This window comes from Sinohyriopsis cumingii, chromosome 4 (genome assembly GCF_028554795.1).
Source record: "Sinohyriopsis cumingii isolate HCF-2022 chromosome 4, ASM2855479v2, whole genome shotgun sequence".
In the NCBI taxonomy this organism is placed as follows: domain Eukaryota; kingdom Metazoa; phylum Mollusca; class Bivalvia; order Unionida; family Unionidae; genus Sinohyriopsis; species Sinohyriopsis cumingii.
In genome coordinates, this window is record NC_142964.1 from 121,111,277 (window position 1) to 121,123,400 (window position 12,124).

The window sequence follows — 12,124 nt, forward strand, 5'->3', positions numbered from 1 at the left end:
TGACAAAGTAAAGCCACCACGCGCTTGATTCATTTTAATAAGTAGCTTCCAGCTTCGGCGTCATGCCAGATTGGTACATCTATCTATACGGCGGCAGAAACAATATACGACTCGTCTTTCTGACTGCATGGGTCACATGGATAAGACAGCCAATGTACGTGACGCTGGTATATTTTAAATGTTCTTTTTCAGCAACGCACAATGTACAATATCACAAATTTGCACATTTCATTACAATCAGCGTGATATAATACTGATCTGATTTCGAATAAATTATTTATTTTATTTTTAATTGATAATATTTAGTTCCTATAGACTTACCCTTAATCGATTATATTTAGTACCTATAGACTTACCCTTAATCGATTATATTTAGTACATATAGACTTACCCTTAATCGATTATATTTAGTACCTATATAACTTGCCCTAAATTCATGATCCATAGAGCCTATAGACCTTACCTTAATTGACGATACATAGAACCTATAGACCTACCCTTTGGTGCTACTTTGAAACTATATACCTACCCATAATTGATGATAATTTGTACATATAGACCTACCCATAACTGATGATACTTTGTACATATAGGCCCACTCTTAATCGATGAAACTTTGTACCTATAGACCTACCCATAATTGATAATATTTAGTACCTATAGACCTACCCATAATTGATGCTACTTTGAACCTATATACCTACCCATAATTGATGATACTTTGTACCTATAGACCTACCCATAACTGATGATACTTTGTACATATAGGCCCACTCTTAATCGATGATACTCTGTACCTATAGACCTACTCATAATTGACGATAATTTGTACCTATATACCTACCCATAATTGATAATATTTAGTACCTATAGACCTACTCTTAATTGATGATACTTTGTACCTATAGACCTATCCTTAGTTGATGATACTTAGTACCTATAAGCCTACCCTTAATGGCGATACATAGAACCTATAGACCTTCTCTTAATTGATGATACTTTGTACATATAGACATATCTTTCATTGATGATACTTAGTATATATAAACCTACTTTAACTGATGATACCTATACGATAATTCGTACCTAAAGACATACCCTAAATTGATAATACTTTGTACATATGGACTACCCTTAATAAATGATATTGTGTACCTATAGACCTATCATAATTGATAATATTTCAGTACATATAGACCTACCCTTAATCAACTGTTTACTTTCAAGAAGATTAAATTTCATATAATTGTGCGTGATAGTAAAATCTTTCTAACAGTGGGTACAACTACGAAATAAACATTTCAATGCATTTCATAATGTAATGGATTTTAGTAAGTCAATGGGTTATATAATAATTCTGTTTTTATTTCTTGAGATTCGTTTTAATTTTAATAACTACTGTAGTTGTAATTATAAGAATGGATCGTCATATTTTACAGGATTTTATGCCGTCACTTAGATCGAAAATACATTACACACCATGCGTGAACGATGTTCGCTTCGTTACATTGATTCGTACAATCTGTAATCGACTTGAAATATCGTGATTTTCACGAATCCTGTGCAATACAATGTTCATTTCTTATAAAAAGCTCTCATTTTAGCTTGGTAAATGAAAAAGGTGAGAAATGAAAACATATGTTCCACAAACAATAAATAAAAAGAGACAGAGTTTGTGTCTTTTGAAGATGTAAGTACTGGACTCAATCGGAAGCTCAAGTTAGGACAAACTACATTTAACACTTGATACTATATTTGAAATAAACTAAATCTGAAATAGAAATAGGGCGTAAATGAAAACGTTATCGAACACTACCAGAATTCTGTTTTTGACTGTTCTAAGTTGACTTCAATGTACGTGTACGTGACCCAAACAGCAGTTGAGAACTCGACTACATACATGCAGCCGAACAATTATTTGTTTTGCTTTCAGAAATAGAAAATCTACTGGAAAAATAATTGAGTGGTCAGAAACCAAACTACCATTTGACTTTTATAGACTCATTTTGATCTATGTATTTCTGGTTTGAGAATAAGGAAGTATACCTCCACTGGTCATTCGCATCTTAGTTAAAAAGTATTTCTATAAACGGATATTTCTACATCATTGAATTGTCTCCAACGGATAAAAAATATATTTTAACACAGGCACAGAATCTGACTAAAGAATCAGGTAGATTTAGACAAAGTAATACTGATAAATATTATTTTCCTCTAATACGTTATTATTATTATTATTATTATTATTATTATTATTATTATTATTATTTGCATTATTACTAATTTATTGTTATTATTATTATTATTTATTATTATTATTATTAATATTATTATTATTTATTATCATTATAAAAATAATTATTGTTATTATTTATTATTGTTAATTTATTTATTGTTATTATTATTTATTTATTATTATTATTATTAACTTGTTATTATTATTATTATTATTATTATTATTATTATTATTATTATTATTATTATTATTATTGCTATCTAATATTTATCGTAATGCAATACATGTTGTCTCTTTGTATTGTTCTCATAATACACGTAAAGACCAGTACCCTGGATACTAATGGGCACACTTATCGTCGTGTCCATTACAATACTGTAAAAGTCCCATCAAGTTTGTTTTCTTTGTTTTTAAACCTCAGTCAAATCGAGACATTTTTGAATGAATGGCCTCGTTACTATGGTCACCATCAAGGAAAAAGTTCTGTCTTTAAATGCTTTAAAATGGAAAGAGTTGAAATAAACTCGCTTGATCGCATCGACGGAGATAAAAAGTTTCCATTCATTTTCGGAAAATGTGTGTCCATGTTTGACCCTCTAACTACAATATTCTAATTCCATAAAGTATATCAAAGCCAATGGTTGCTCGCTTCCTTAACTTCATCAACAGAAGAATTACATAAGGGAAATGATTGTCATAGTCAGAAATATATTTATTGCTGAAAAACACCACTGTCCAGCCCCTTAAAAAATAATAATACTAAAACATTAAACTGGATGACTCTTGTACTAAGTAAAAAATATAACGTTCAAACTGAATTTGGACAATGGCGTTATTATTATATATAAAATAAATATTGCTGAACACTATTTTTGTTTAAATATGCTCATCTAGAATTAGATAAGGAGACGAAAATGACTTTGGACAACTATTTCAAGATGATCTTAGTTTCGTAATAATATTTCTCAAGATACCAATAACGAGAATAGTAGTCTAGCTCTGAATGCCTGACTCAATGATTTCACTGTTTTAAGAAGCAATGATTCTGACTTTTGAGGCTACATTATTCCATTAGAAAAACTTTTTTTGAAAACATTTTACATAAAAGTACGCGAAGAGGCAAACATTCCAACGTCAATGTCCTTTATTTTGATACAGTCCTAAGAAGAAAAAAAAAACATTAATAAAAAAATCTCCCTCCTAGCAGAATAAATGTGTCAATGTTTTCTCCTATAGCTATGATATTAATAATTTGATTAATTCTTCGTCTGAAGGAAACTAGCAATGAAAGGTAGAATTCGTCCTGTCCTTTGGATGCGACCCTACCAAATTGAAGAAATCTATTTAGAATGACTGAGCAGTATTCATCATTGAACATTAACGAACCAACTAAAATGTTAGTATTATTGGTTTCTTTGTTTGTCAATGGCATGGTAAAGATTTGATGAAGAAAAAAAAAATCAAAGTTTCTTTTATTTCACATTTTCCAAGTGTTTTGCAGGTTGAAATACTGGAACGATGCTTGGGCAAACTAAAATGTTAGTATTATCGGTTCCTTTGTGAATTCTTTTTAAAAATGTTATGGCAAAACTTTGATGAGAAAAAAAGCAAAGTATCTTTTATTTCACATTTCTAAGCTTTTTTACTGGTTGGAAAAATAGATGGACAGTTAGGCAAACAACACACAGAGTTTTTAAACTTTAAATGAGGTTCTATACGAGTGACCTTCTGCATATACCATAATTATGCCCGAGTAAAAATGTATTTTTGGGTATGAACTGAAATGTGAATGACTGGTTCGCAAATGGTTTTGGATTTGTTAGAGGAGATCAGTATAGCTTTGTAATTTGCATGGAGAATAGGTAACTTAAAAGTAATTTTCCAGTATGAATGACGATAATGCGTTAGTATTTAATAAAGTAAAGACTTTTCATTCAGTCTCCGTTTGATATCATGTAGTTGTAAAATACATTCGAGAAAGTCTGTGATGATAAATAAGATTACTAAGGAAGTGTTGATCCGCTAATCTGATAATCTCTTATTAGCCTTTGATATGAGCTTCTGTGCTAAGATACACGTTTAAAAAAGGATAAACACATCAGTAGTTTAATAATTTATTTGAGCACAACCATGCAAGTGTGGGATACAACATATGGAAAATCGAACACGGAGCGATGCATATTTCTAGTTAACTAGGAAGAAAGCCATATTACACGTCCATGTTTATGACCGGACCAAACGTTCTGTACATAGTAATACTGAAGCGGTAAAGCAGAGTGCACGCCGTACCGGCCGCAGGCTCGTGGTGGATTTTGCGGATTAAATTGATAACCTCACAGCTAGAGTAAAACTAGGAATAAATCGTTAGCAGCTGACAGATTAAACCAGCTCTTTAATATGTAGTAATAAAATCATGGCAAACTGACATTTCAGAGTAAGTTAAAGAACAACTGTTAAAATAAAATTTCTGCACTGATTATTTTTACAAATATCTGATGTAACACATGATACGTCATCTTTAATACCATATAAGGAATTTTGAGATACAAGTTTTAGATGTGGGGAAAACGAAAGATCAAAATAAAATCAAAGTCTATACAGAATATTTTGCTAAGGGTGTTGGGTATATAATGGTATCAGAATGGTGTGTGTGTGTGTGTGTGTGTGTGTGTGTGTGTGTGTGTGTGTGTGTGAAGCGTTATTGTCGGCCGGAGAGCGTGCCACTCTTGTACCTTATGCAACATACGACACACGGTATCATCTGTGAAATAAATAAGTTCATCGCCATTAAACAAAATACAAAATTATGTACAATTGTGAATAAAAAAGACTAGAAAAACAATAAACACTTACATTAATAAACCTTAATTGCCTTCAGGGTGTAGATAAATCCTGCATAAAACTTTGTTTTCTTACTATTGAAATGGCAATCTCTTTGTCACTGATGCAAGTAAGCTGGTACTGTCAGGTACGCCGTACAGTTAAGACATGTATTGCCCGTATGGCCGTACCGTTAAGATGGGCTCGATGGGGGTGGGGTGCGGGTGGAGAGTGGATACCGTACCAGGTAGATCTAATATCTACTTGCACCAATAAATGTGTGTATATAATTTGTTACGATTTACATAAATTATTTTTATACCGCTAAATGAAACTAAAATAAAATGGCCGAGTTTGACATTAGGTTCATTATGGCATTCACTGCTTCATCCTATCGAGGAATAAATGTCACAAGTATGTACAACAATTTGTCAGATAAGACATGCACACAGTTATTATTGTTGCCTTTTCATCGTTTGTTGCAATACATGTTGACATTATTTGTTGCAATACATGTAGACATTATTTGTTGCAATACATGTAGACATTATTTGTTGCAATACATGTAGACATTATTTGTTGCAATACATATAGACGTTATTTGTTGCAATACATGTTGACATTATTTGTTGCAATACATGTAGACATTATTTGTTGCAATGCATGTAGACATTATTTGTTGCAATACATTGCATACATTACCATAACATTGAAGAGGCATTGAAATTCAAACGTGGATATTTCATTCTACAATAACAGGTGCATAGATAAGAAATGTTCAAATTCTATCAATTCTATAAATGTCAACAAATTATACCGTTTTAACTTGAGCAAATACAATGGACGAATTTAATGAGCATTTACATCTCTGTAATAATTTAAACATCGTAATCTAATGTTTATCGTTAATTTATTAAAGATCTTAACAAAGAACCAGAACTAGCAGCGATGGGTGCATGGCAAATGGTCTCGCTTTTAAAAACCAAAGCTTGGAGATTGGCAATCAGTGGCTATAACTCTTCTGAATGATGTAGCGAAATGCTGGAAACTCATTTACTTAAATGTCTTATCAATATGACGTTGCACAATAACTCTGGCTTAAAGGCAATATTCCTTAGACACTTTATGCTGTGGAAACCATAGTCATGAGAAGGAAAAATCGGGGCCATAACTCTTCTAATTGATGCGGAACGCTTGAATTTAATTTTAATCAAAGTCTCATCGACATAAAGATGCCTGCCAAATATGGTTAGTACGCCTTAGTAAAGACTAGAGCATGTTAACCAGGGGCTATAACTCCTGCAAATGATGTTGTGAATGGTGGAAATAAAACTCACTCGAGATATCATTAATAACATGCTACCTTTCAAATTCGATTGACATCAAACAAATGTTTGTGATGTTATCATGTGGAAAGGAAAGTTGGAGAACGAAAAATCAGTGGACCATATTTGTTCTAAACGAGACGCATGTAGTGTTATGATACGGTGTTAATACCAAACTGCATCAGAAAATGTTTAGTGTGTTACATAGCTATGCCGGGTAACCGCAACATGTCGTGTGACGATATAAATTTAATTGCCGAGGACCACAACAACATCTCAAAAAGGCATATATAATGCTACGAAATGATGAACACACCAAATCCCATCAGAGTATGTTGAATGATTCCAGCTCTGTGATAGTCAGAAGGAAAGTGGAAATATTGACTGAAAAAGGGCGATAACTCGGTCAAATTAGTCTTAAAAGACGAAACTTTTTAGATGCGTAATATGCAATTCACCCAACAAATGCCATTAATTACGAATTGTTAAATATATGTTCAGCAACATTAAATATTTGCTTAATTCAAACCTTCGCAATACGCAGAAGACAAAAACTAAAAGCATACACTCGATACAAAAATATTAGCATTGCTCTTGCATAATCCCCACTCTTACAATTATAAACACCTCATTAACGAATTAAAAAATTATAACTGGATTTTATTTCTCCCCCCTACCTGTTATAGCAGTCCGTCTGTACTCGCTTGTATGTTGAGTCAATCTGCAAACAACACACATCCTGATCTGCTGTAATATAATGCACTGCAGATCATGGTCTATGCTGTTTGTTCTATTGATTACTCCTATCAAACTGCACAGACCCAGGGCAAAGGCAGGTCTGGGTTTGTGCAGTTTGCAGTAGGACTCATCTTACAAGCGAATACAAACAAAATTTCATGATTCAATGTCAGGTTAGATACGCCAATCGTTCGCGAGTTATTTCCCTTGGTCTAAACTTTACGCGAGTTATTTCCCTTGGTCTAAAGTTTACGCGAAATATTTACCATCTGGAACTTCTAAAGAAAAAAAGAAGAAGAAGAAACGTGTGTGTGACCAAGATAAATTTAGAAAACTGTTTAGTACGATATCATAAGAATCTACCCAAATATTGACTAAGATAGGTAGGACGGTATCAGCAATCTAATCGTTACAAATATCATTTCAACGAAAATCATAGTTGTAGAACCAAGGACAAAGTCATGCAATATCTTGTACAACTCTGCATTTCAATAACACGTTAACATGCATATCAATTTACTTTGCGATCCCTGAAACTTAACACATTTATTTTTTGCGACCGACCAGTATTCATATTTTTAAGGTAATTCTACGCTGAATCTATGCACGTCAATTGCGATTTCCATGTCCCGTAACTCCTCAAGTTAAGTGCTCACTCAAATATTATTCCACTGGATTATGCCATATCTGTTAAAGCCTGAATTTTAAACAACAAAAACCCCACCCCAACCCCGAAAAATAAGAATAATTGCAATAAAAAACGAAACAATTGTGTATATTTTAGAACATTATTGAACGAAATAAAAGGTAACTCTTTAACTATTTTAAGTACAACAGTTTCATTAGTATTCAACATCGGAAAGTGAGTTTGAGTGTGTACTAAACTTGATGAGTGTCTGAATGATTATCAAGGACACATAGAGAATTAAGGTATAATATCGCTTAAATAAAAAACTTTCGAGCATGTTTAAAAGAAATAGCTATGCCAATGAGTGGACATGGCTATTTGGGTCCCTCTTCACAAAATTGGAAACAAATTTAATAAAGTACACTTAACATGCATTCGGGAAGTTGGCAATATCATAAAAACCAAGAATGTTCGCAAAAAGCCTACGTTACAAACTAAACATAACTCCCAATGCTGTCTTCTTTTTTTTTTTTTTTTTTTTTTTTTGGCGAGATGGCATGAATATACCGTGGGATGTTTATGCTGGCTCTGTTTTTCACCGCTTATCTTATGAGCAAAACTTTTAAATAGGGAACCAGACTATATAAAGTATACACACAACATCTCCATGATGAATGTGTTGTTGAATTACATTTACACACCGAGGAAGAATATTTAAAAGCTGCTGTAACGAAGTCCTTCTTTGGAGGATTTTCGCGGTTCGAACATCGTGTGTGACCTCCGTAAGCCCATCCGTTCAGAAACCCAGTCGGGGTGGATGATGAAATGTCCTGAGACTCGTGGCTGTGTTGTCTGCAACGGAATGTTATCTTATGTTAACCTTTATCACGCGTATTTAGTGGAGAGAGAGAGAGAGAGAGAGAGAGAGAATATTTAGTTTCTACTTGTTCATTTTTTTATAATCTCTGAAATACAAATTAGAGTAGACATTTATACATATTTTCATGACAACTGCAATCATCATCCGCTATTATGTTTTCCAAAGATTCGAAAGAAATTTCATCACTTTTGTTTTAATTCAATTTATATTTTTTCGCAAGATTCGTAGCTTGCAAAACGTTTATTACACTACTTTTTCTTTTCAACCGCTATATACATATTGTTGCTGTTGTAACTAAGTACTGATTATAGGCACTTTTCATGACTGGGAAACTAATACCACGAAAATATTACAGTCACTTAACCAGTTTTTGCGTGTGTGTGTGTGTGTGTGTGTGTGAGTGTGTGTGTGTGTGTGTGAGAGAGAGAGAGAGAGAGAGAGAGAGAGATTACCATAAACATGCTGAGTTCGTGTACATAGTCATCTGACTTGGGCAGCTGTTTAGTCCGCCGATTAAACGGAACACCCTCCATCCTTTTGGAGTAAATACTAGGCAATGGTTCCCTCCTGATAGATAACAATAAAAACAATGTACTACTAAAAGAAGAAGAAGAAGAAAGTAATCAATTACACTTCATCGATAGGAGAGAAATGTTTTCTTGTTGTCTAACACATATATTCCGATAAAATATTGCATATCTTCGCAAGGTGGCCAGTTATCCTAAATACGATGGTGATGAACATAACGGAATCCAAACTTTTGGACTCTCTGTAAATTATGACACTTAAAAGGACATTGTACATTTTCATCCTTAGTGCTTAGTTATCCCTTATTAAACATGCTACACTTAAGTCGAAATTAATGAACAAACTTATCTTAACTTAGGTACATTCTCAAAAGAGATAACCAACTGTTTTTATCCCCCTTGATTCAAACACTTACTCTCCCAGTTGTATGCCCATCCCACGTATGACACCATCATCTTCACGTGAGCCGTATCGACTGTAACTGTAGCCATTGTTGCTATAGTAACCATGGTTGGCGGCACGTGGATTAGTAGGTCTGGGGTTGAAGTATGTATAAGAGTCCCTTGGGGTGTTACCGCCATAAGATGGCTGGTAGTGGTGGAACGTTCTCTCTCTATTCATTGACGACAGCATCTTGTCTACTACTGCTCTCTCTGTGAATAAAATGCGAGTAGGAGTTCCAGAGTTACTCATATAATGTTTTCTGCTTACGAAACACAGAGAGTAAAAATGGACATTAGGAAAAAGTGTCGGATGAAAAGCCACGTGGGACATTAATCCATACATAAATGCATTATGGGCGGATAGTTTATAGACTGCATCACACAACGATTTTATTCGAAGCAAAAATTGCAGGTACATTTTGTTCATAAGGTAAAATATTTCAAGCATCGTCATATTGTCGTGGTAAGTCGTGTTTTCATTTTAATGTATTTCTAAAAATCGACACAAGTGATACTTTGGTTTCAGTTCTTAAATTCAAATGACCTAAACAGTACACTTATAAATGTGTGTGTGTTTGTGTGTGTGTGTGTGTGTGTGTGTGTGTGATTTGGATTTTTAATGTAGTTCAACAATTTCAGTCATATCGTTACGATTTATACTGATGTCTAGCACTACGGCATCATGCCGCAAATACGTAACATCATATCCCACCCAGTAAAATTATCCTGACACCTGGCCGACCAGTCCTAACACTAGCCTCTTAATACCGAACGCCAAGCGAGACAGCTGCTAGTACAATATTATAGGTACTTGGTATGACTCGGCCCGGGTTCGAACCCACCCGCATCTGTGCCGTACGCTCCAACCACTTAGGCCACTGAAGCGGTCCCTTTATAAATGTGCCAACAGCTATTTAGATCATGCGTTTAAACTATGTACGCTGACCTAAAATCCTCAAGACATAACACCTATGGAAATGGGGGGGGGGGAGCATATATTGTTCAGGGTCTGTAAGTAAAATTTCTGTTAGAAAAGTGACTACTTTTGAAACGAGTCAATAAAGTCTTCAATATCAGTAGCTGATCCAGGTGGAAACCGGCTAAAATGAAATTAAATGGGGGTGGGGTAGAGGTGTGTCAATGAGGTCTGAATAAAGAATGTGTATTTTTTCACTGATGATACCGGTATGACGAAATAAAAGATGGACTGACTGGAGGTAATAACTACAGTGCGACACAAAATGGATCTTTAAATTTCATTATCAGTGACGGTGAAATCAGTGTTTCATAACTGTTCTAGACACACAGTGACTCTTGAACGCATCAGTTCATTCATTCAAAGTTCAACTGGTCCATGGCTTCTAATTTTTTTCCCAAACAGTTTACGCGGGGGTGGGGTGGGGTCTCCAATCTAATGCTTACTTACGGTAATCGTTATTGGCGTTAATCCAAGTCTTTAGGGCCGGAATATAGGTCATAGAAGCTCCTGGATCTGTATACTGCAAGTTTAAAAAACAATCGACCAATCAGTACGTATCTAGGACCAAAGTATATCAAGTAAGTTGAGAGACTTTACGCTACGACAACAATGAAAGGCACACCGATATGATATACATAGATTCGAAGTATGTTTCGAAATTATACGAAATGTTTGCTTAATTTGCAGACATAATGTTTAAATGAACAAACCGATATCGGGATGAGAAATTTTTGTTAAGACGGACAATAAAAGTATTTTATAATCGTACTGGTCCGGCATATCATCTAAATTTATTTCTTCTTTTCTACAGTTAGCGGCTACTGTTGGTATCCCAGCCAGATATAATAGAAAACAATGCATTTAAAAAGTGCCTATACTAGCTCTGCCTATTGTACCGTCTCTACTCACTTATAGCAGGAGCCCAGTTGTAAACTGAACAGACCCAGACCTGCCGTCTCATAATGCACCGGCAAATCTCTGTGCAGTTTGCTAGAGGTAATCAGTGGAACAAACAAAACAACTTGATCTGCAGGTACATTATGCTACGGCAGATCAGGATCTTTATTACTTGAAGTTTAACTCGACCTATGAGTGAGTAATGACGGTATATGAAAGACCATAAAAAGTAGACGCCACTCAGGTTACGCTTTATTACACACCACATGGGTCGTGATCCTCCTTCACGTGATCCGAAGGCGGGCAGGTTATGGTTTATGCAGATCAAGCCATAACTCTGGTTGGAATGTGGACAGTTTACATGCACTTTCTATTAAAAGCTTTTGACGTACAGAGGTAGGGTACATGTACCCGATAATCAGAAACAATAGTATTAGGATTATAGTAGCAATCAAAGCATGACAAGGTGAGACGTTTACATAATATCAGTACTCCAGCAAGGCAGTTTGCCCAACAGATAGTACAAGACACAATTATCAAACGTCAGCATTTTCATTGCCCTACGTCTTACCGGGTTTTGCCATTGGTTTATCATCACCGGAACTGAAAGATTTTCCGCCCTCTTGTCTTTTCTGTCACCTAATTTATTC

The 12,124-nt window shown here is 34.6% G+C and overlaps 1 protein-coding gene across 1 annotated transcript in view; it reads right to left on the minus strand.

Annotated features, from left to right (window-relative positions):
- Positions 1-4,337: 4,337 nt before the first annotated feature.
- The window catches only part of LOC149802014 (uncharacterized), a 58,279-nt gene continuing 50,492 nt past the window's right edge, over positions 4,338-12,124 (minus strand). Inside the window, exons 5-8 of the mRNA XM_089956414.1 lie at positions 11,025-11,097; positions 9,571-9,808; positions 9,080-9,194; positions 4,338-8,599 (exon numbers count right to left, since the gene is read on the minus strand). Of these exons, the coding sequence (XP_089812540.1) occupies positions 8,462-8,599; positions 9,080-9,194; positions 9,571-9,808; positions 11,025-11,097 (564 nt within the window). The 3' untranslated portion in view covers positions 4,338-8,461. The remainder of the gene's footprint in view (positions 8,600-9,079; positions 9,195-9,570; positions 9,809-11,024; positions 11,098-12,124) is intronic.